Here is a 23,954-nt window from a genome sequence, read left to right as displayed (position 1 = left end):
CCGACGGTTCAAACCAGAGAAGCTTGGATGGAAGCGTCTGTAACAAGCTGCTTCCGGGGCATTGATATGCATTGTATATTTACTTCTATCACCCTGGTCGACCCTGCTTTATCAAAAGCACTGTGAAATCGGATAGCCAACCCACATAACACGTGTCCTGACCCAGGTGGAAGGGGGTTTTACAGGAATAAGACCATTTAAATGGTATAATACAATAAACAACTCTTAACTGGTCCATCCTGCAACTAAGTTTATACTGTTAAATATATACTGTTGAAATTGTTTTATTCAACAAAAAAATAAATCTTTGCATTTGCTTCAGAATGAAGTCTTTTTTTTTTATACAGTAAACCAATGCTTCTGACATGGCAAGTATTTTTAACTGACTTGCTTAGGGAATACTTACCTTCAAAAGAACAGTACTTGCTTTTCTCTGTTTGTTTAACACGTTCCTTTAATAAACCACATGTGGGAATTCTAGGTGCAGCACTGTGCAGAGATGCCATTGGTGCTTCCATGTATTTGTAATTAACGCGTGTTCAGTAAGAACATACGCTGAAACACCTGCCCAATTTTGTCAGCTTGCAATTTCTAAAACCATAACTTCTCTACAGCAAGGTTTGCTTTGCTTCTTAATTGTAATTGTAATAATAATAATACATTTGCCTCTCTATGCTCAGTGGTTAGTCCTTCAGTTTCCCCCCCCCCCCCCCCTTTTTAACAAAGTTAGGCACCTGTGATTAAGACACACAATTCTTGGACTATTGTTTTTGACATTGATTAAAGCACTGAATTGTTGTACTGCTTTAAGAACAAAACACTCAGCTATACCAAAACGGACTCAGTACTACTGAATACTGGTCCAGAGCTCACCTATATTCAGTGAGTGTAATTTAGATTTTTGTTATTATACAGTTAAATAAACTGTTCACGCAAAAGCTTTATTTTTTATGGTTAGTTGTTGAAAATTGTCAAACTCCTTAATGTAGGCCTGTGAAAATGGTATCAGAAAAGCTGTATGAACCCTGTATTTACAAAATCAGATTGAGTTAAGCAGAGATTGTATATTATTTTTGGAACCGAGGTTTTATAAAATTAATATGTAAAATGGGCATAAATATAAAAAGTTTTGAGTAGCATTTCAAAAAATGTTTGTTAACTAGCCTGTGATTTATGAGATTGATCCATTTGGTAAAATGGAAACAAGAAGATCCAAAATGGAAAATGACCTGTATGGTAACAGTATCCTGGGAGACAGTCAGCATGGTTTTAGGAAAGGAAGATCGTGTCTAACTAACCTGCTTGATTTTTTTTTAGGATGCAACATCAACAATGGATAATTGCAAAGCATATGACATGGTTTACTTCGATTTCCAGAAAGCTTTTGACAAACTCCCACATAATAGATTAATTCTCAAACTGAATGCAGTAGGGATTCAAGGAAATGCATGCACGTAGATTAGGGAGTGGTTAACATGTAGAAAACAGAAAGTACTGATTAGAGGAGAAACCTCAAAATGGAGTGAGGTAACGAGTGGAGTACCACAGGGATCAGTATTAGGTCCTCTGCTATACCTAATCTACATTAATGACTTAGATTCTGGTATAGTAAGGAAACTTGTTAAATTTGCAGACGACACAAAAATAGGAGGAGTGGCAAACACCGTTGCAGCAGCAAATCATTCAAAATGATCTAGACAAGATTCAGAACTGGGCAGACACATGGCAAATTACATTTAATAGAGAAAAGTGTAAGGTACTGCACACATGCAATAAAAATGTGCATTATAAATACCATATGGGAGATACTAAAATTAAAGAAGGAATCTATAAAAAAAAAAACCTAGGAATTTATGTTAACTCAAAAATGTCTTCATCAAGACAATGTGGGGAAGCTATAAAAAAGGCCAGCAAAATGCTTGGATATATAGAGAAAAGTGTTGAATTTAAATCAAGGGAAGTAATGTTAAAACTTTACAATGTATTAGTAAGACCTCATCTAGAATATTGTGTTCAGTTCTGGCGACCTTACTACAAAAAGGATATTTCTGCTCTAGAAAGAGTGCAAAGAAGAGTAACCAGAATGGTCTAAAATGGCTCAGAATGCATCTGAGAGCATGTACAACCCCAGAGCTTCAGGGGTCCCTAGGCAGCCCCCACACCCCCGGCCAAAAGATTGGTTTTGCCACAGGAATTTCACTCAAAATGATCATTGGCCACTTTCACCCATGTATCAGCCTTTATTTGCTTGTACAGATTCAACCGACATGCTTTTTAGTTTGTTGCTCAGATTCACTCATGGATCTCTTGTTGAATGATGCCTTCAGGCTACATAAAATCTGAACCATGTAGTTTGATTATAGTCTTCTCCTGGTCGCAGCAAAGCATCTGGGAAATGGGGCTGGTTGAAAGAACAAGAAATAAAAGGGTCACAAGTTTGCTGAAATATAGGATTGCCAAATAGACAATACATTTTTTGTTTCCTTTTCAAAAAATTCAGGATTCAGGTTTCTAGCTTGTTGGCATCAACAAGCACATCTTACCTGCACCTTCTAGACCAGTGGTTTTCAACCTTTTCATCTCAAGTACCAGTGTATCCAGCAGGGACCAGCATGTGCACCAGTTACTATTCCAATCTTAAACTGCCATTGTAAAAACGAGACCTACCCCATTACAACCAGGTTTGTTGTGTCTGTACTCACTTGCTTATTGCCTCATTCTGCTGAATGGTTAATCTATGCAGCTGAGGACTACAATGAACTCGGCATTTTTATATTTTAAATATTTTGCAAGTGTTGTTATTGGAATTGGTGACTGCACCTTTAGTTGTGTACAGCTGTAATATGGGAAAGAGCATGCTACAGCTGCCATGCTCAGTGTAACAGCATGTAACACAGACAGCTCTTATGGTCGCATACCGTTCATTTATCAGTAAAAACAAGTTTATACAGCATTGAATTTGTTTTGCTATACTTACGATATTAAACACACCACAGCAAACACATTGTCATATATTTTAGATCTTTTCTCATTAGCACTGTCTAAAAGCTAAATCTAGCGAATGGTGGTTTGTTTTATTTTTTCAGTGCATTAGATAGTACACTTCCTAATTACAGTCCAAAGTATTTCTGTGCGTTCTGCTTTCACATTTTTTCAAATGGCCAGTTTTGTTTACCGTGCAACATTGCTTTAGTACAGAACTTGCGCTACATTACTGTCTTTCATTATGGTAACGATACTCTTAAATTAACGTGCCTGATAACGCTGTTTTACTGAAGTTCACAAAGACAACTTTTCAGCTTGGTGCGGTAACCTTTTTGCTTCCTTTGTGTTAAATGTTGATTTTTTTGTTGCGTTACAGCCCTTCATTAATTATTTTCTTTGAGTTTCCAGAGGATTTTGTTAATGCACGTGAGCAATACACAAACTCTAAGTGTATTTTATTTTTCGCTGTTCTTGTTCTACATTTCTTAAATGCAACTGTTCATTTTATGTTAAATGTTTAAACAACAGTATTCCCGTATTCTGCTGGTGTTAATTACAAGCATCTGTATTCCATCAAATTGTTACCGTCCTTCTCGCATTTCAGTTTATTAAAACATGCGATATGCTTTATTTATTTATTTATTTTTTATATACACACCTACGTCATGTCGCATTCATACATACTGACACATGCTTTTAAGGGAGAGCAAGCATTTTTGTTCCTAACCCCTTAAAAGCAGTTGTCAAAATGTTTTTGTAGTCGCATTTGTAATAATTTTAGTCACAATCTGGAGCCCTGCATCACAATTTCTCTGCGATTCAGTGGTACAAACAGATTGATATATTACGATGGTGGTGGGGTTGAGCAATCATATCGGCATAAACAAGTGCCGGTGCGTACCAGTTCTTCTTTATAATTAGGTTTTTTTGTTTGTTTGTTTGTTTTACCAAAACTACACTTTATTAATAGATTACTTTTTTTTTTTTTTTTAATTTAGTCGTTGCCAATTATTTTTATTTTCTCCAAATTTTGAAAATGGCCAATTATTATTTAGGCTCGGCTCATCGCTACCACCCCTGCGCTGACTCGGGAGCGCCGAAGACGAACGTGTGCCGTCAGCCGACCGCTTCTTTACACGCTGCGGATTCACCATGCAGCCGCCCAGGAGCTACAGCGTTGGAGGACAAAGCAGCTCCCCGGCAGCTAACAGGCAGCTAACAGGCAGTAATGGCTTTTTGACCTCAACTTCCCCCTCAAAAAAAAAAAATCAAGCAAAACTAGAGAACAGCAATTCTGAATTTGACGTTTGATTGTACCCAAGCTTCCAAAGTAAATTGTTATAATGGAGTGGGTGTCCTTAAACTGGATTAGTTCAGAAGCAAACAATTTGCAACTATTTAAGTTTTTGAACACGTAAAAACAAAAGGTGTCATTATTAAACAGCAAATTGCAAGCCATTAAAAGTTGCAGAGGAGGGCAACTACAGAAATTGCCATTAAGGGTTATTAAAGTTGTCATCACTGGGGCAGGATCACTTTGGATCATTTTACTGAGACGATGTTCTTTTACAATGTGCATTAAATCAAGGCAGGCTTAGTGCTCTAGGTCAGGGGTGTACAACAAGGGCATTATATTTTACTTACCTGAACTGACTAACCTGTGTAAACTATTTGAAAAAAGAAAACCTGAAACACGTGCCTTTGCAATCAGATTTTCGCCTGTCTAAATCCCACCGCCCTCCCCAACACATGCTCCCACGTCTTCAGTACATCGTTTTTAAAATACGCAATTTGCATATATTAGAATCATTCTGCTCTGAAATGGATTCTCTAGGGAAGCATTTTTGAAAAACGATGTGACTCACGGTACTCTGCTTAATTACCAGCTTTGTCTCCATTAACTGCCACTAGTGTTACATTTTAATGATGAGCAATAAGGAGGAGAAAAGGTTGAAATGACACAAACGGAGGCTGGGGGGGCAGAAGGAAGAGTGGGAGGATAGATTATGTGAGTGTGGACGGACAATTAAGTTGTTGCCGTACGGTTCAGTTGCATACACATGTATCAAATCAAATGGTAATGTATGGGGGAAAAAAATCTTGGGAACTAGTTTTTTTTTTTAGATTAAGTCCCTTTCACACTGGCACTCCTACCCGTAGTGTGAAACCACGCACCTGGGTCGTACCCGGCTTCACCTGGGTTACATCGACCCACCCCAGGATGTGGGTCGACACGCTTTGACTGAGGTCGAGTTAGACAAAATGCATGACGGACGTTTGTAAGCCGACAAAATAACAAACAGCCACGCCTGCATGGAGGTTTCACTTCCACAAGGAACATTTCTGTTTAGCCATATTTTTGTTGATTTTGAGACACACCATGAGCCAGATTTTAGCAGGGAAGAAGCATTTGCTCTAATCAACATTTGAGCAGTGATATGGGCTTTAGTTTGAGTTCATAATATAGTATATATGTATGTGTGGGTTTTTTTGCGTTTATTTATTTTCTGGCTTAATGTAAACGGCTAAAAATCAGGATTTACTTTGATTTCTTGTATCATTTGAATTAACTAGTTCATTCTGGTATTGCCCTAAAGTACTGTTTTGGAGTGTTGATGTTTGGAGACACGCTAAGAACTGCTCAAATCAAATACTGTATTCCTTTGAATTGAAGACACATTTTGGCCTGCGTCTTAAATTCAAGTTTAGTGATGCATGTATTAAAAACCATCAACAAAAGAAGTCACTGCCCGAGTACACCAACAGGAACGTGACTGACTGCCGGAGTAAAGAACAAAAACGTTACTGCCCGATCTCAAATTATTCATGACATACAGGCAGCCATTTTCAAAGAAGTGTCATTAGCTGAGTAATTCAAAGAAAAGCGTTTGCAATTTCAGTGTTTCGTTATTAGGCTCCATTTTAACAAACAGTACCAGCTTGGCCAGATCGGAAATGCTGATCAGACCCCCGTATTTTTCAAAATGCTAAGCAATTCCAAAGTTCACAAAAAGGGAGAAATGCAGGTGCGAGTAATCATTTCTGGAAATCAGAAGCAGAGCATAACTGTACTGCTCTGTATGACAGCAGACAGCCACAAACTCCCTCCATGTCGTTTTTCTTGTATGCATTATTGAGGCTGTATCTTTGTAAATGCACCTTTATGTTTTATTTTTATCCCTCAAACTGAGGGTGTAAAATTTGGACTGTGTCTTAAATTCAAAGGAATACAGTAACCTCTAAAAGAGTAAACTGCACTGTAAACCAAGGGGGTGGACATAAACACTGGTTTAACTTTTCTTTGTTCTGGAGTGTTTTTTTAAATCAATGCTTCCTATAATAGATTTAACGCAACATACTTTGAACTATAAATCAAAGCAGTATTTAAGCTAAACTGCTATGTAAATTGCAGCTGAGATTAAGACACTCCACTTACTCAGACCAATTTTTACAGTAATTCTTGAAGGTTCGCTTCACTCAACACAGGCCAGAGACTAAAAACTGCTTACAAGGGAAAAACCTTCTTGAATACGAAGTCGCAAGCTGGAAGGTTGCTTGTACTGTGTATACTGTATCTACATCATTTTGTAGTGAAGAGAACATAGCAGATTTCAGTTACAGAAACAAAATGTTTTGTTGCATTTAATATTACTGTATAGTGCCCTAAGAAAGTAAGTAATTTATTTCAATGTACGGTTCTTTCTGTCACTGAAACATCAAATAAAAGGTGCACGTTAAACACAAGATTTTCAAACAGGTAAAGAGTGTTGAATGAACCCGTTATCGATACTGTGACGGTATTATAACAACTTGTTTTATGTTTTTCAATAGCCTTATCTCTCAGGTTAAAAGGCGTTTCCTTTCAAACATTTACAGCATAACAAAAGCACCCTATAGAAAAACAGTAATTTCCTGTTTTTTTTTTTTTTTTTTTTTTTTTAAATCAGCAGGTGGCATGTCACTAAAGTGGAATAACGTGAATTTCATGTCTGTCCATGTAATGCATGACCCACCGCTGGCAGTACTTGGTTCACAGAGTGACATAGTGAAAAGCAAGTTTAAAGTTTGGAAATGTAAAACATTCTCGACTATTTCCAAGGTCTTCTTTATGATAAAGCAAGAGTGCACAAAACCCTTAACTATGAAATAACGCAGCAAGCTGAAAATGAGCAACATATTTTTGGTAAACATGTTCACGTCATCACACATCAATTTTCTTTTTATAAAACAGGTGTTTTTTGGTTCTTTTTTCTTCTACATTCCAGATTAAATCAGTGGAGCTTAAACAATAGCCGCGACAGACTGCCTTGGGGGGACAGCGGTAGTAAATTTAGGACTGAAGCAGGACATGTTTGGCAGTGCAAGGGTTAACACAGTCACTAGCAAATGAATTAACTGAATGTGGGCATTTGGCTAATGCTAGAAGCGCATTGTGAAGCTCTACAATTGCAATTCAAATCCACTTCAGAGGATATCAACCCTCATTCACATACTTATCTGTGCTCAAGTACCAGATAGGAAAAGGTTTGCCTCACCTGCACTTGTGGGCAGCACATGCTAGCTGGATGATAACTGGGCCAGCAGGATAATCGTTGTAAGCAACGTGAAGAGGTTGACCTCTATATTGACATCTAATGCCTATCAACAATGTCTGTTTTTACCATATTTCAGTCTTTCTGGATCTTTTTCTTTTTCTAGGAGAGATATTTCAGTAACATACATATACCCCTAATGACATACTTTCATTTTCACAACGTAGCATCTAGAGAACGCTGAGCAGCAACAGGTTAAATCTCTTGCATAAAGCACACCTGGGTACTATAATCTTAGCAGACTGTTCAGCTTGTGCACAACACATAGAGCTCGATTCTCAAAGCTCGTCGCTCCAAACCGTCATTGGTGCTATTTTTTCTGAAAGGACGAAGCACCAACTTCAATTCTAAAATACATTTTTAAAAAACCCATCCTTTACAAATCTATCATTTAAATATTTGAGTAGTTTATTTCTGGTTTGGTAACTTTTTATTTATTTAATTTTTTTTTCCCTCTCTCTGAACAATCTGGAGTAAGGAGCTTTGAGAATCTAGCCCATAGCCTGTACATATCATTCAGAAATGTGTAAGAAAGTCCATGTTACCACATCATAGGTGACCGTATCGTGAACAGTTAAAACTGCTGATCTTTCCACTTTTATTTTGCTCAGACTGTGTAGCACATACCTTGTTGACTGCATCTGGCCAGTTCTGGGTCTCCAAGCAGAACGCTGAATGTTTAGGATACATTGCTCCCCCCTTTCCTTTCAGAGAACTATCCAGAAAGTTAGCTGTGTAAAACTGAACCCCAGGCTGTGAGGTCCCCACTTCCAGAACTCTACCACTCGGAGGATGGTAAACTCTACAGCAAACACAAAAAAATGTCAAGCACTGTGGAAAAAAACATGTAGATATGAGCTTGCACAGCTTGTAAATGATTACTTGTGCTGCTTATGGCTGCAGTAAATACAACATTTTCCTTATTTTTAAATGCTTTATTTACTTGCACATTTATCATCATACTGCCATCTGTGTAAATGAAAGTTCTCAATATTAACAATATTTAAACAACCTGTTCACTATATTATTTGTGGCTTGCATGTGTTTTTTTTTTTTGATAAATGACTAATTTTATTAGAAGTAAATGCTTGCAGTACGTAAATGGAGGCTAACACATGGCAGTAAATGTTTTATGCAGTATGAACTACAAAAAAGTCAAATGGGTGGAACTGCCAGTTTCAGATGTCTTATTAAATGAATCAGATTATTTAAATGTTTTCTGCCCCCCCCCCCCCCCCCCAATAATTACACATTTACTGGCTTGAAGTCTGACTGTTTCTAATCTTTTGTTCCACAACAGTTCTTGTTCCATCATAAACCCCAGAAAAATAAAAACGTAACAATATCAAATTCATCAGGAAATGTCACAGCAAGACACTGAACTAATTTACCCCTGCTGATTACAAATCTAGCACTGGCATTATGACAGTGTAAAGCGATGAGCCCTCCTACACTAACTAATCTGCAAAGGGTTATTTAAACACAAGGTCACTCAGGACACTCCAAATCTGATTGGGTAACAAAGAAAAGGGTTATACACATTGTCTAGTAACCTTTGTGATATCTCCACAAAAACTTTGCAAACACAACCCATACCTCTTGTCTAATTTGAACCTTAAAATCATAGCAACCACTCTTTTATTATATAGACAATCATTGACAGGGTTTAGGGCATAATTACATTGTTTTCTATTTACAGTAGATTTCCAAGGCTCCAGAGGACAAAGTCATCTTGCCCACATTTATTTAATTGTTTTGTGAACAGAGAAAAACACAAACATTAAATTCATAGGGGTTTACAAAGTAACTGCTATACAGTTAACAATCCCTAAAAACGCATTCAAAGTGTTAAAGATGGACCTGCATGAAACCAAACCAGTTTAAAATGGCATGCAGACAAGACATGCAGTGGCAAGGGCAAACTTGAAAATGAAATTAAAAAAAAAACGCTGAGCTTAACTAGTGTCGCCATTTTTATAAGAAACACACCTGCAGGAACCTTAAACCGCAACACACTGTCGTACAAAAGGGTAAGCCATGTGTGCTGCAGCACCTGAGGGCACCTGGTCTCTCTGTGCCAGTGGGACCTATGTTAACTTACAGCAGTCATTATGCCCAGACGTTGACTTTATGTTGAGAGTTTTACATACTCCCGTTGTCCAATTGTAATGAAACTTGCTAAGACATTCTTTAGCACAAGCCATGAGAGTATATCACTGACTTAATCGTGTATACGTTTTTTTTTTTTTTTAAATCATGTGCAGTAATAATTGTTCTCAAACATAGTTCAGGGTCATGATTGGCTATACTAATGCATATGTTTATACCCAAAAAAATAATAATTTTTGTTTCATACATTTGTGATGAATTCTGTGCCTGGAGCAAAGTCATTTGTTTAACAAGGTGGTACAGCGCAGGTGCACTATGGGTTGGCTGTCTTTGTTTTCCTGACAATGGCCCATATTTATCAAAGCGGTTTGCACCACTTAGTTTGGTGAAATTAAAAACACAGCCGCAATGTACAATGTAGGTAGTTCTTAAATTAACCTAGTTCTGTAACTATTAGATTTTCTTTGAACATTTAAAATTGTCTTCGTGAAACCTTTAAATACCTTGGAAACTGAGTGTAAACATAGGTATACGGATAATAGCATGTTATTGCTATAGAAGTGTGAACTGAAGTGGGCCCATTAAAACTCAAATCAGCCTTCTGCTGGAAATGACTTTTGATCCCTACAGTATTCAGGCTTGAAAAAAATTAGGACACAGTCATCCCTTAGTCCAAAGGTGCGCATCTAAGCTTTTATCACAGGCTGCCTACCCAGAAAACTAGTTTAGCCTAACGTGATTACTGTTAATGCCATTTCATACTGCACGATACACAGACAAAAATATACAAAACAATTAAAAACAAAGCATTAATATCGTAACATTAACATTACTGTTAATGCCATATACACACATATTGCACAATAATACAAGTAAAATATCTAAAATATAAGGTTTTCTACTCAGTTGTAGCAGGCAGCAACGTAGCAACACAGGACAGTGACGTCACTTTCAGTGAGGTCCCTGCGTTAGTCTCCCATTCCCTTTACACTTCTCATAAAACTACAATGAGATTGACATGTTATTGATCAAAGCGTAAAAAGGCTGTACCTCTTGTTGGGGCTACTAACAAACAGAGGTATTCCTAAAAAATGGGCAAAGTGATATAGTTAGCAATAATCGATTCCTGGTTTGCCGAACAAGGGCTTAGGATAGAAACTGAGAAACCCATGAGCCACAGGAGGCTGCTCCTTTCCCCACACAAGCGAACCATTTAATTATATCTCTCAATTGTATCGTACTATATTGCAGTACAACAAGGAACTAATGCAGGTAAACAGTGGCACTGTAAAAAAAACTTTATAAAATCAGCCCCAAGAGGTTTTCAGCCACAAGCCAATGGGCTCTAATAATGGCAGCCAGATGGAGGTGGGTAACCTTTGAAAAACACTTCTGGTATCTTAGAATGTCAACTATCAGTGGCTTCAAAGGGGAGAGAACCAGTGTTTTAAGCCGTTTTATTAACTTATATTTGTACCAGTTACAACTTGGCTCCTTTTTCTTGTTTAATATAATTTGATTTTATTATTTGCTTATTGATGATGATTTGGGTTCTGCTGATATTAAAACAGTGTTATAGGTCAAAAGTTATGGCTGCTGTCTTATCTTGGTGCCCAATTCCTATAATGTAGGACCATGTGACCTACAGCACAGGACGTGTTGTACAGTATTCATAGTCGTACTTCTGTAAATATACACTTAAAGTAAAAAGTAATAATTAGTTAGATGATTTTTTTTTAATGGACCTTGCACAAAGCTGCTGCTGCTTCTGTTGTTCCTTAGCTGTTGATAAGCAGAAGTTGTGGTCAAACCCAAGGCCTGGCAGTTGCTTCAGGCGCTGTCCCATCTGTACTGGTTTCCTTAGGTCAAAGGGCGAATCCTGCACTGGCTTCACTTCTCCTGGAGAAACAAAAAACAAATAAACAACTGAAACCATCTGGTTTGACAGCTAGTCACGTGGGGTCCCGCTTTATCATGACTCATCCGAAATGGGATAGTAACAAATGTTTTAAGACACAATATTAAGCAATGTCATGCACAGTTGAACAGTGTGATGTGTTACATAACCAACTCTTTAGCATTTTTAAGACGGTTGTAAAATGAGTAGAATCAAAGTTTTGAAAAGTAGCAATTATTTTTAATTTTTTTATTCTTTCATTACGTTATTTATTCATTACAGGGCTAGAAATAAGACTCCTAATGCATAGTAGTTTGGTCCATTTCAGGTTTTACTAACTGTAGTCCCAACTGAAGATGAAAAAAAAACAAGAGTTTGCAGGTCAGAAAACCCAAAATGGCTCCAACTGCTATGCAACGGGAGTCTTATTTCAGTCCATGCTTATATGATCAAATAATTCACCATGACCCATATCCACTGTATGCACATGTAATCAGGTAAGTTCAACAAACAAGCAGACACAGAGAGTCCTTGATATACCTGATATATTACGATAGTCTTCTCTTGATATTAAGACTGCTGGGAGAATTCACCAAAACAATGCAAGAAACAATTTAAACAGTTATGCTTGGGTAGTCTTTCAGTACAGTTACATAGTGCTGTAAAATGAGGGTGCTTCAAATGGCAATTACCAACCGATGTTTGAGGAAGTTGTGGGCTGATTTCCAGTACCTGAAGTCTTGGTTGATGACTGCATGGTGGACCCTATCCACTAACTACAACTGAAGTGACATCAAAAGCCCCAATAAAACTCATGAGATCATCTACTTCAAGTCAAAGACACTAGTGTTTTCTACCACCTGTATTTAGGATCAGTTTAAAAAATAAAAATACAAAAAATACGTTTTCCACAGTAACAGACTGTAGAATAATATCATAGGTGTATACTGGATCTTAACTGGGCCTTAGAAAAGAAAAAAAAAAAAAAAAAAAAAAAACTTTCATTGCGATTTACATATCCAGCAACCACATCCATGGTCTAGAGGTTTGAACAAGGCCACATTTCCTAAGCAAATATATACAGCTCCCCACATGGGGATACTTAATCCAAAACTTGCTTTGAATAAATGCTTTAAATAAATATATTGTTTCCTATGCTGTTGTTATCAGTGAGTAAGTGCTGGAAGGTGAATAGATTAATTATGTACCCCAATAGTCTGAGGCACAGCCCTCCATCACCAATTACTGTTTAATTCTTCTACCTCTAATGCTGAACTGACCAGTCAAAAATAGATACATTTTTACCCGATTGGCTTGAAATGGATTGGGAGCCTGGTGACAGGGCAAGACGAGGGAGATGTGTGGGGTCCACCTGTGCTCTGCACTCACACTAAAAACTGGAATGGCACAAACAGCTAGGCAACGGGAGTGTGACAGGATAGTGTCACGGCCCAGGTTGGTTACTGGCAGAAAAGAGACCCAGAAACAGAAGCTGCAGTTCAAGCACTAAAGCACACATTTGTTAAACAAACCCAAAAAACAGGAGTCAAATAAACACAGCACAGAAGGCCAAAATAAAAGGTTCAAACAAAAGAACAAAAAGAGCACAAACGCTCAAACCCAAACTCCTCCAGCAAACAAAGGATTTTGTTTCCTTTATACATGTGGCCACTCCCTACTTAGCATCAGTTACCTAAATAGAGAATGGCTACACCTGTGATTGCTGGCAGGGACAGATTTAACCCCATCCCTGCCAACCTTACATTCACACACATGCACTATTTACAGCAGTGGGGCTTCTGACCTGCCACAGGGAGTCTTAAACTACACTGTGGCACATCTTATAGACTTCCTCAACAGCACTCTTTGAGAAGTGGAATGTCAGTGTGAAGTTTTCTGAAAAAGCTAAAATCACCCTTAAGACACAAAAATGGAAAAAAGTGGAAAACAGTTATCAATTAATTCAATTTCAGTGTAAAATATAACATGGCACACTTGTATCTTTGGGGAGTGTTCTAACTTTACACTGGGGCTTCTACTGCTGCTTAAATTGTTGAACATGGATAAGGGCCACCACAAAAAGATGGTTTGTCAACCCAAACTGCCATTTGAAGCATCCTCATTTCTTTCGTATTCAATGTGCAGCCATTTATGCTATAAATAACGAACTGTACAGAAAGACTACCCAAGGATAACAATGTAACTACTTTGAGTATTTTATTGTTAAATAATTTGGTATACATATACTAACTAGTATTTCTATTAGTTTCCTGGTCTGTTTTGAGGGCAGGAATATTTGCTATACTACTAGATTGAGCGCAGTGATCTGTCCTAGACCTGTATACTGGTTTGCAGAGTTAAGAGTTAATGTAGCAATAAATGCATTTCATTTTGCTCAGAACAACAGCTTTTGTAAACAAACATACCTCAAGTGCACCAAAATACAACATGCCATACAACATCTACAATAACATGTCTGTGACCTGCTTTCAACAAACACTACTGCAAGATAACCCGTAAACTATATTCCTTTTTTAGTATACTATAGTTCAGTTCACCTTTGATTGGTTTAAATAGCCCTGAATTCCAAAATATACTGATAACACTTCTCTGCGTTTTTACTTGAATGTAAGTAATACACGTGTTTCCTGTCAGTCACATGTTTAATGCATTTATATTTTCCTTATTTGCACAGAAGTCTTGTACCCATTTCTTGAATATACAGGAGATCTGCATCTAAGTATGCTTTTGTAATTAAATAAAGAATAAGGAAACCTAACTACCTTATTTAGTCGATGCATATTTAGTATGTAGGATTACCCTGTCAGTGCATTTTGCCCAGATAAATGAAAAAGCATTAGTGCCATAGTGGAAGTGTACAGTAAAGACTACTGAAAGCTACGTATACTGTATATATTCACCAACCTGTAGGAATCATTGTGTCATCCACAGGCAGGTAGGCATCTGCCATGATAGACACTTCATGGTCATAGATATCAGGGGTTCCCTGGACGAAATAAAAAAGGGATTCTCTTCTGGTTATTGAAAAAAAGACAGAATAAAATGGGGTTCTGCTTTTAAATACTTCATTGAGGTAAGAGAGTACAGAAGATATAATAACAAATAAATATAAGCTTGTACAACATCATATTATACGCAGACATCTTATGACGTTTCACTGTGAAATTCAGTTTGCCGAGTACAATATTAATATTGATAAAGTAAAAGCACAGAAACAATTAGCACTGCACTGCCAGTTATACTATAAATAATCAAGCAAATACATCTTATATTTGATTCTACTGTGAAAACTTGGAGAATTCAGTTCTGTTAAATCTCAACCTTCCACATAATCTATAACACAGAATACATTTAAAAGGAAAAAAAAAAAAAAGCTCTTACATGACCTGCGAGATTGAAGTAGGAATGGTTGGTGAGATTGATGGGAGTTGACTTGGTGGTCTGTGCCCTGTAATTAATTGTCAACACCTCTCCTTCCAGTATGTAGGTCACCCATACTTTCAGCTCCCCGGGGAACCCCTCTTCACCATCTGCACTTGTCAGTGAGAACCTCACGCCACTCGGAAGTGCTTCGGGGGTCCAGATGGCCTGGAAGACAACAGGGAGTCATTTCACCAGGAGCCATGTGCAGGCATGCGGAAGAGAGAGGACCAAACCTACACAGAAGAAGATGCCTGCGCATGGAACTGTGTGGCATATTATAACTGTGGTGAACAGAACCTCAGGGATCCTAAGGGTTAGATAACCAAATCTTAAAAACATTCTTTTCATAACAACATTAAGTCTCTAATTTTCTTCAGTCTACATTTTTACATTCATTCTGGTTAAGCCCATTCTTCCCCAGCCACGATGCTAGAAGTTCACTTCCATTGTTACCAAGAGTACCTCTTCCTTATTACAGGAGTTCAGGAGTACCTCTTCCTTATTACCTCTTCAGTTCTTGTTGCCTGTCGCGGACAGATCAGCCTACATATCTTACAGAAGGAAGTGCCAGCACCATCTTGTGATAAACTGTGCTTGATAATACAAAGACACTTTGGCAGATCTAGGCTACATTACACACGTCTATGGCAAGCAACTAGAACTGAACAACGGTTTCTAAACCAAGATGAAAGCACCTTAACATATATTATATAAAAAAGTTAAAAAAAAAAACACGGAATTTGAGTAATTGCAATATAACCCCCCCCCCCCAAAAAAAAAAAAGAAAAGGAAATGTAATTTGAAGTTACTACCTTTGAATTAAAATGCAAGAGAAAACTTGGTTAGTATTTACTGTTACTGTCTCCTGTGTATGCCTGCATATTGTTTATAATGTTTCAAAGCAATCTTACAAACCCACCAGTTTCTCATCTGATCACCATAGTGTTGCTCATTTTTCTCATCCACCTTAATATTGTTGAAACAGAAAAAAAAACAAAAAATATGCTTGAGAGGTAAGTTTTATTCAGAACAAGTGAGGTCGAGGTATTTTGTTCAGATGGTAAACTAGAGATGTTCTTCAAAGACGAGAGTTCTAATGTTGGGGTAGTAAAATGAATTGCTGTTTAGTTGAAAATCAAAAACAAATTTACAGTAATACACAGTATGTCAGGAGCCAGTAAGAAATTACAGTGTTGTAAAGTCACACCTGTAAACCCCAAACAAGCCAGTATTCACAGCTGCTGAACTAGAAATGGGCACTGACAAGCAGCAGCTGTAGGTGAATCAGCAGCCGACAGAACCTCTGTAAAGAAGTATATCAGCCTAATTGTGTTTGAATGGTATCTAATAAAACATGGATTAAATAAATAGTTACCAATTGTTTATTAAATTAAATTTCAATGGTAAGAAACAATTTGCCACAGCATTATTCATCTAATAATATTGACTCTGTCCATAGTAAAGTAGTGACATTTTTTTGTTCTTCATAAATTGGATGTCCTATGGTATTTCATAAGGGAACATGATTTATGCACAGCTGTGACTAGCTGGCACACAGATGCCCCATACTGTCTGCCTCAAACTAAATGGATCTGAAAGCCACAGAGTATTGGAACAGAGCTTCACCCTGCTGCCATTGGCAATTCATCACCTACCTGCACAGCACACTTATTGTAAACAAATCCAACTTCTCCCTGTCCTGTATTCTAATGTAACTTTTTCAAACAGCATGCGTAAGTTCAGTATAAATCCAGCAGATGCGCCAAGAACGAAGGGTATCTTGTAGGGCTGGGAATTTTAAACGTATAAACTCTGCCTCAGTGTACAATGGTGATGTTCATCTCTATTTTTTTTTTTTAAAACCACAATCTGAGACAAAGTTACTTCTATTAAAATTTTTTTTAAAAACTACAGAAGATCGTAATAGATTCCTGTTTTGTTGTTGTTAAATGAACCTTTAAGAAACACACTGTTCTAAAACATTGTACTTTCTGAAAATGTGTTCAATATGTATAGTATAAAGTCTTCAATAGCAACTTGAATTACAACCATAAATATAAACATTTCAAAATATAATTTGATGTGTAAGTGTTTTAATTTTATTTATTTTTTTTTACTTTGTAGTTAAGTCTTTGCAATGTTAAAATGTTATTTGCTTATTTAGGGTTTATTTGCTTAGAAAAATACTAACCAGGGCTGTCAACATCAGAATGTAATATAGTGTGTGTGTGTGTGTGTGTGTGTGTGTGTGTGTGTGTGTGTGTGTGTGTGTGTGTGTGTGTGTGAGTGGATATGGTTTAAACGTTTAAAACACTGACATTTCAGAGTTTAAGCGTTCACAAAATTTTAACAAAAGCACATCCCTAGTATCTTGTAGGATTATTCTGTCAAACATCATTAAGCACAAGTATGATTTAATAATAAATACTTTTAAAAGAATGTAACTGTGGCATGAACTACTAACCAGGAAAATAACTACCCATGCCAGTTGGCTGGGTCTGCTTTTCTTTTTTTTTCATTGCTGTGTCAATCCTGCTTAGACCTGACAAACCGTATGCTATCGTGCACTGCTGCGTCTCCTCCAGTCAAAAAGATGCTTCTTTAAAACACTCAAGAATTTGGTTTTTAGCCTAAATTACGAAATCACTTGCCAATTATGTAGTTGGCTGAAAGTGTCAAATTAGCCTCAAGGTTACAGCATAAAAAAAAAAAAAACACAACAAAATAAAAATAACCAGCACATTCCACAAATGTTAAACTATTTGAACTATTTGAACATATTGGGAATATAAAAGGCATTATGAGACTCTCCATTAGAGTGCCGGTCATTTTTAAAATGTTATACTGTACTACAAAAATAACGTGGATGAGGCTGTGTACAGTGTGTATAAGGAAAAGACTTTAAATAATAGTGAATAAATTACCTTACATTAGATAAGAAATATGGGATTATGCGCATTCTGTAGTATTCTAGGTTCTTTCATTCATTCATTCGTTATTTGCCGTGCTTATACTATTAATCAGTTCAAGAAAGAAAAAAAGTAAAGCTAAAGTATATTTCAGCTGATGATTGTGTCAAGATATTTCCCAAAGAAACGGTACATGGAGGTAATTGCTTTGCACATCTTGTAATGTGTCTTTGGAGAAAATACAATCGATCTACTACAAAGGCTCCTGAAGAATGTAAAATAAGCAGCTTTCAGAAAACAAACAGGAAAGTCAGCACAGATCAAAAGTATTCCTGTCGGTTGTAGCCAAGTTAAATCAATACTACAGGTACGATCCAGCACAGCCACCTCGCTTCAAACAACCTGCTGCTTACTTTTTAAGCAGTTAGAATTTTAGACCCGAATGGGCACGTTTTCTTTGCTTTGACTCAGTACTAATAAAATAAGTTAATCAGATGGGACAAAACATGACAACGAACATGCTGCATATATTGCCTTTATTAAAGTATGCCAGATGCCCTTGGGTAACCGAGTTTTGGGACTGTTTTTATACTAGATTTCCACATCTGTATAACTTGGCAAAATGTCAGCAGTAACTGCTGGAGGATGTTGCATGCTTGACTTTAACAAATGCCAGCACTCCGTTTTAGTAAGGAAGTAACCTACCCACGAAAAATACGTCAATTTACAGCGATTTAAGTAGATCCCTATTTAGAATCAACTACTACTGCATGTAGTAACAAGGTGGTGCTTTATAGAGTTTAGTTTCTTTAAATCCTGATTAGCCTGGGGCTAACATTCACACAGCAAAGAAAAACTAGAGACTACTCATGTATAAAATGAAAAAGAGATTAAAATAATTTCCAAAACATCAATAAAAGTACTTCAGAACTCTAGCTGTCTCTCGAAGATAAATTCATTGCCAAGACCCTTGGTCTTCGATTTCCTCATTTCAGAAAGCTATGTGAGGCTCTGACCTTTCCACGTTGTTATCTCTATTAGAACTATTGTTATTTCCAATAGTGTTACATAACATCAGTTACACTTTCATTAGTGCTCCATTAATCTTGCAAGGCATTTGCTGGTTTTAAAGTGAGCAAAACAAAAATGGAACTAATAGCATTTGTCAAGAATTCACCTTACATTGCCTCTACATTCAGGATGTGGTTACCCTGACATTTTTGTTTCCAGACAACACTCTTACATTGCCGTTGACTAGGGGACACTTGTCATATATAGCCTATGTCACATCCTGTATACAAAGGTAGTAAAATTAGTAAAGCAGTCAATGTGAAAACTATCCATTCAACAAATTAGGCTTTCAGAATGGCCTATCATTTTACATATCGGCTGCCAAGCCAGTGTTACTCTCAGGTGTGTGTCTCCTATTACAACAGAGTTTCAGATGACTAAATGGAAAAAGCAAAGCAGAAACCAGCCCTTTTTACCAAACACATTTACTCTTAGATCCAGTCTTCGATATGTACCTTAACCTCTACAACTCCAGATGCACGAAATGCAATTGGATAATAAAGTCACTTCATGATTTCGATCTCTCCTCCCCGTCTTCAAAACACACATCACATTACTAACACACTTTAGGGAATTATGACAGAGAGGAGGGATGTGAGCTGCAAATCTCTGTACAAAGGGGGCGCAGCCAGAGCGCTGTGTTTTCTTTTTAAATGTAGTCGTTGCCAATTATTTTTTTTTATTTTCTCCCAATTTGAAATAACCAGTTATTATTATTTAGGCTCGGCTCACCGCTACCACTCCGCTTCTTTACATGCTGCGGCCCAGGAGCTACAGCGTAGGAGGACAGCGCAGCTCCCGGGCAGCTAACAGGCAAGCCTGCAGGCGCCCGGCCAGACTACAGGGGTCGCTGGTGCGCGGTGAGCTGAGGACACCCTGGCCGACCTAGACCCCTCCCCCCCCAGCGATGCCTAGTTCCAGCACCCCTGATTGTAAGACTGTTTGGACATTCACTTTGTCAACCACACCATTCACCTCCTGACAGGCATGTACACAAAGAGATTGAACAAAAAAAACAGACTATACAGCGAACTTTCACGTGAGCAGGTACGGTATGGTAATCCATAGCCAAGGATAGGAGAGTGCTATTTACCAAGCCATTAGCACCCTTTTATTGCATTTTATTGACATGAAAGTAATAGTAGATCCACAAGGCTCCAGACTACACAGCATCTAATGTTTCCATGAGCAATGTGTGCATAGTAGACCTCTGCTGAACAGCCTGCAAATCCAAAATCAATCAAATACTGTCAAACATTATGACTATACAGTAAGAAAAAAACATTTCCCTTTTTAATTTCTGTTTTACTATTTAGAGCTATAAAAAGCTTAAAGGTGTCCAACCTCTTAGTGCTGCATGTGGATATGCAAGAGCAGCAGACTCACAGTCTAACTTAGCTGCTTCTAGGTTTCAAGGGGGGAGGAAACTTATCCATACGGCTAAATCTACATTAGGGAACTGTAACCAAATAAGGCTATCATCAGTGTCTGCTTTCTGATTAAGTAGAGTGCATAAAAGTTCAAACCATGCTAGCTTGTACAGCAGCTCTGACACCATGTAATTATACTTTACTGGGCCACTTTCAGATGACAAGTCTCCAGTCATGCCAAGCTGGGAATTCTATTGCCATTACGTGAAGCCATTATTTTGACACATTTAAATTGTTCAATGTCAGACCCACACTGGACTGTGCATTTCTCTCTGATAAAAGATTTCCTTTTCTTTTTGACAATGTTTGCAACCACTAGATACTAGAACATCAGATAACTACAACTAAAATAGTCCACACTAGAACATTGGTAATATCTGATATAGAACATCATGCAAGAGCTAATGTAATAGACACTGCACCCCTATTAAAAATCAATGCATTACGGGAATTCAGTTTGGAGACTCTGAAATTGAGCTTGTGCTGCAGAAATTTGACCCAAAGCACATTTAGGATCAACCTATTCAACCAAAGTAAATAAAGGACTAGCCACTTTAGCATCATGAGGACATGTAACGCCACTGAGCAAGAACCTTGTGACACATAATCGACAGTGTGTGCAATTTATATATATATATATATATATATATATATATATATATATATATATATATATATATATATATATATATATAAATATTCATAATTACACACACACACACAAGTGTTATCATCATTACCTTTTAGTGAGTGGCCTGTTAAATGGGTCAAGTCAAAGATTTGCATATTTTAGTACAGAATCTGTGAGGTTTAAAATTTACCTTGTCAAATCCTTTCAGTCCCCCATGGATAGCGTTAGGCCCATCATTGATAGCAAGCTGGTACTCCTTCCCATTGGCAGTGAATTTACCTTTGGCAATCCTATTGGCTACACGTCCAATTACAGCTCCAAAGAAGCGAGGATTGGCCAAATATCCTTTAACACAATGAGAGAAAAAAAATAAACATAATTTCATCATCATCATCATGTAGTATTTTAAGTGTGTCATATTTAAAGGAAGCACTGACAGTTCACATTATTTTAAACATCATTGTTTTTTCTGTATGTCTTTCTTGTAGGTTTTAGAGCTATATTATTTCTTTACAAGTAAGCAACTTCAAGATACAGCAAAAGCTGCCATTCTCAATATTTTCAGTAAGTTCAGCTATTCTGAAATACCATTTCTCTATACCATTTCACTCCTGACACAGGAGACAGATGTCCCTATTTTTTAAATTAGGGGATTATAAATGTAGAGTAGGTAGGACTGGCATGGCTGAAAGGTCACCATGCCATATATTAATGGAAAAAGTAAGACTACTCAGTCCAGGAGCTTAGGATTTGCCACAATTGCAAAGGCACATTTACAAAATAATTATAATAACTTAATATTGGATATATATAACCCATAACCAATCAGAATGATTACAAACTACATAATGTGGTAACAGGAACTTACATACATGTGTTGTTAATTATTATAAAAAAACTATAATTCGTTTGAGAACCGTAACTGGCTGAACATTTAAAATGTACCAACATTTCCATTGCAAAAAATAAAGTACAGTCCTGCAATAAAATACTGTACCGTATTTGATTAGTTACTTTGCGATGGAGGGAAATTAAGTAAGGAACCGAGACTCCATACCAAACGAAGCGAACTTACTGCACTGCTTTTACTTCTCAAAAGGAAATATAATTCAACTTTATGACTTATTAGAATTGATCTTGTTTGTTGTTCGATGCACTGTGTCTACCATTTCACTACCGTGACACTAAAATAGTAATAATATAAAAAATAAAGTCAGTAACAGAAGTTAAAAAAAACGCCACCAAGAACCCACCTTCTGGGTTATCAAAGCCCAGAACAATATCATCGATTTTCCCATTCTTGTCTTTGGTCTTTAAAGAAGTTATTATACATCCAAGCGATATAATTTCCATTGTTACGGATTCTGACTTTAATTGGAATTTCTCAACAGTTCCTACCCCGGGCAAACATTCACAGGCGTCCTTTGTTACGTCTGTCATTTTTAAGTTAGAAGCAGACCGTGCAAAACGTGTTAGTAATTCTAGAGCTGTCAGCAAATAATAAGTACGATTGTTAATGATTACGCTAACAGCAGTAACTGCCTAAAGCTTTGTCATTATAGAAACAAACAAACAAAAAAACCTGCACCAAATGCCTTTTCTACGCCAGAATATAGCGTGTGGTTTACTTTTATTTATTATATAATAGAATAAAAATAATTATTATAATATAATTATATTTCTGCGTTAGCATATCAATAAAGTATAACACTTTTTGGCCTTCAACGACGTTGTCTCAGGTCTCCAGACCGCAGTATTCCCGCAGTCAAGCGTAAAAACGGCTCGAGTTAAAAAAAGGTTCACAGTGTCTTAAAAAAATTTTGTATAAGACTCTATTCCTGTAAAACTATTAGGCCTACAGTACATGTAGCTGGCTCTTTGAGCTAATATATATATATATATATATATATATATATATATATATATATATATATTGACCATATATTATTCATGTGGTGGCAAAAAAAAAAAAAAAAAAAAAGTAGATTCAAAATCAATGATTCAGACTAACAGAAAATAGCAAGTTGATTCACTGTTGCCTGCTGCAAAAACAAAAACAGATTAATGCAGGCCACAAAGAAAGAGTGCAAAGAAGAGTGACCAGAATTATTCCGGGCTTAAAAGGCATGTCATATGCAGACAGGCTAAAAGAATTGAATCTGTTCAGTCTTGAACAAAGAAGACTACGTGGCGACCTAATTCAAGAATTCAAAATTCTAAAAGGTATTGACAGTGTCGACCCAAGGGACTTTTTCAGCCTGAAAAAAGAAACAAGGACCAGGGGTCACAAATGGAGATTAGACAAAGGGGCATTCAGAACAGAAAATAGGAGGCACTTTTTTACACAGAGAATTGTGAGGGTCTGGAATCAACTCCCCAGTAATGTTGTTGAAGCTGACACCCTGGGATCCTTCAAGAAGCTGCTTGATGAGATTCTGGGATCAATAAGCTACTAACAACCAAATGAGCAAGATGGGCCGAATGGCCTCCTCTCGTTTGTAAACTTTCTTATGTTCTTATGTTCTTAATTATGCAGCCAAAAAGTCTGGCAGAAATTCATATACGTCCTTTGATGTCTTTGAAATGGAAGTAACCCCTGGAGGGGTAAACAGAGTGAAAAAAAAAAAAGGTTAAGTACAGTATTAACATTAGTGATGTGCGGGATCATTTTCAATATTAAGCCCAGGATGAAAACATTGTGGCCCTGTCTTTTATTTAAATCTGAAAGTCCATGCTGCACACAAATTGAGAATATATCCATTACATAGATTTTTTGCAGTTCTGAGATAGGAATCAAGTTGTAAGCAGTCTTATCTGAAGATATCAATTTATGACAAAATTATCAAAATACATATTATAAACAATTTTATTGTGCGACATACATTT

The 23,954-nt window shown here is 37.0% G+C and overlaps 1 protein-coding gene across 2 annotated transcripts; it reads right to left on the bottom strand.

The window, feature by feature from the left end:
* Positions 1-2,220: 2,220 nt before the first annotated feature.
* galm (galactose mutarotase) lies at positions 2,221-22,703 on the bottom strand. 2 transcript variants are annotated; one of them, XM_041252167.1, is made up of 7 exons: positions 22,322-22,703; positions 21,259-21,413; positions 14,986-15,192; positions 14,509-14,590; positions 11,432-11,585; positions 8,205-8,379; positions 2,221-2,401 (listed from the first exon to the last, which is right to left on the bottom strand). In XM_041252167.1, exons 1-7 carry the CDS (start codon positions 22,506-22,508, stop codon positions 2,324-2,326), a joined length of 1,038 nt encoding a protein of 345 aa, XP_041108101.1. In that variant the 5' UTR covers positions 22,509-22,703; the 3' UTR covers positions 2,221-2,323. The 2 variants fall into 2 exon arrangements, with proteins under 2 accessions (XP_041108101.1, XP_041108102.1); XM_041252168.1 differs by having other exon boundaries at positions 11,432-11,582.
* Positions 22,704-23,954: the final 1,251 nt, after the last annotated feature.

Source organism: Polyodon spathula, chromosome 6, assembly GCF_017654505.1.
Source record: "Polyodon spathula isolate WHYD16114869_AA chromosome 6, ASM1765450v1, whole genome shotgun sequence".
Classification (NCBI taxonomy): domain Eukaryota; kingdom Metazoa; phylum Chordata; class Actinopteri; order Acipenseriformes; family Polyodontidae; genus Polyodon; species Polyodon spathula.
The sequence above is the reverse complement of the archived record's forward strand: the minus strand, read 5'-3'. Positions and strand labels throughout refer to the sequence as shown.

Bases quoted from the DNA above. Each gene is read 5' to 3' on its own strand.
- galm (XM_041252167.1), bottom strand. From the start codon at position 22,508: ATGACAGACGTAACAAAGGACGCCTGTGAATGTTTGCCCGGGGTAGGA. The intron at 15,193-21,258 runs GTAAATTTTAAA...GTTGTCTTCCAG, and splicing joins GACTGAAAGGATTTGACAAG to GCCATCTGGACCCCCGAAGC. The intron at 11,586-14,508 runs GTTGGTGAATAT...TTGTTTCTCCAG, and splicing joins TGACACAATGATTCCTACAG to GAGAAGTGAAGCCAGTGCAG.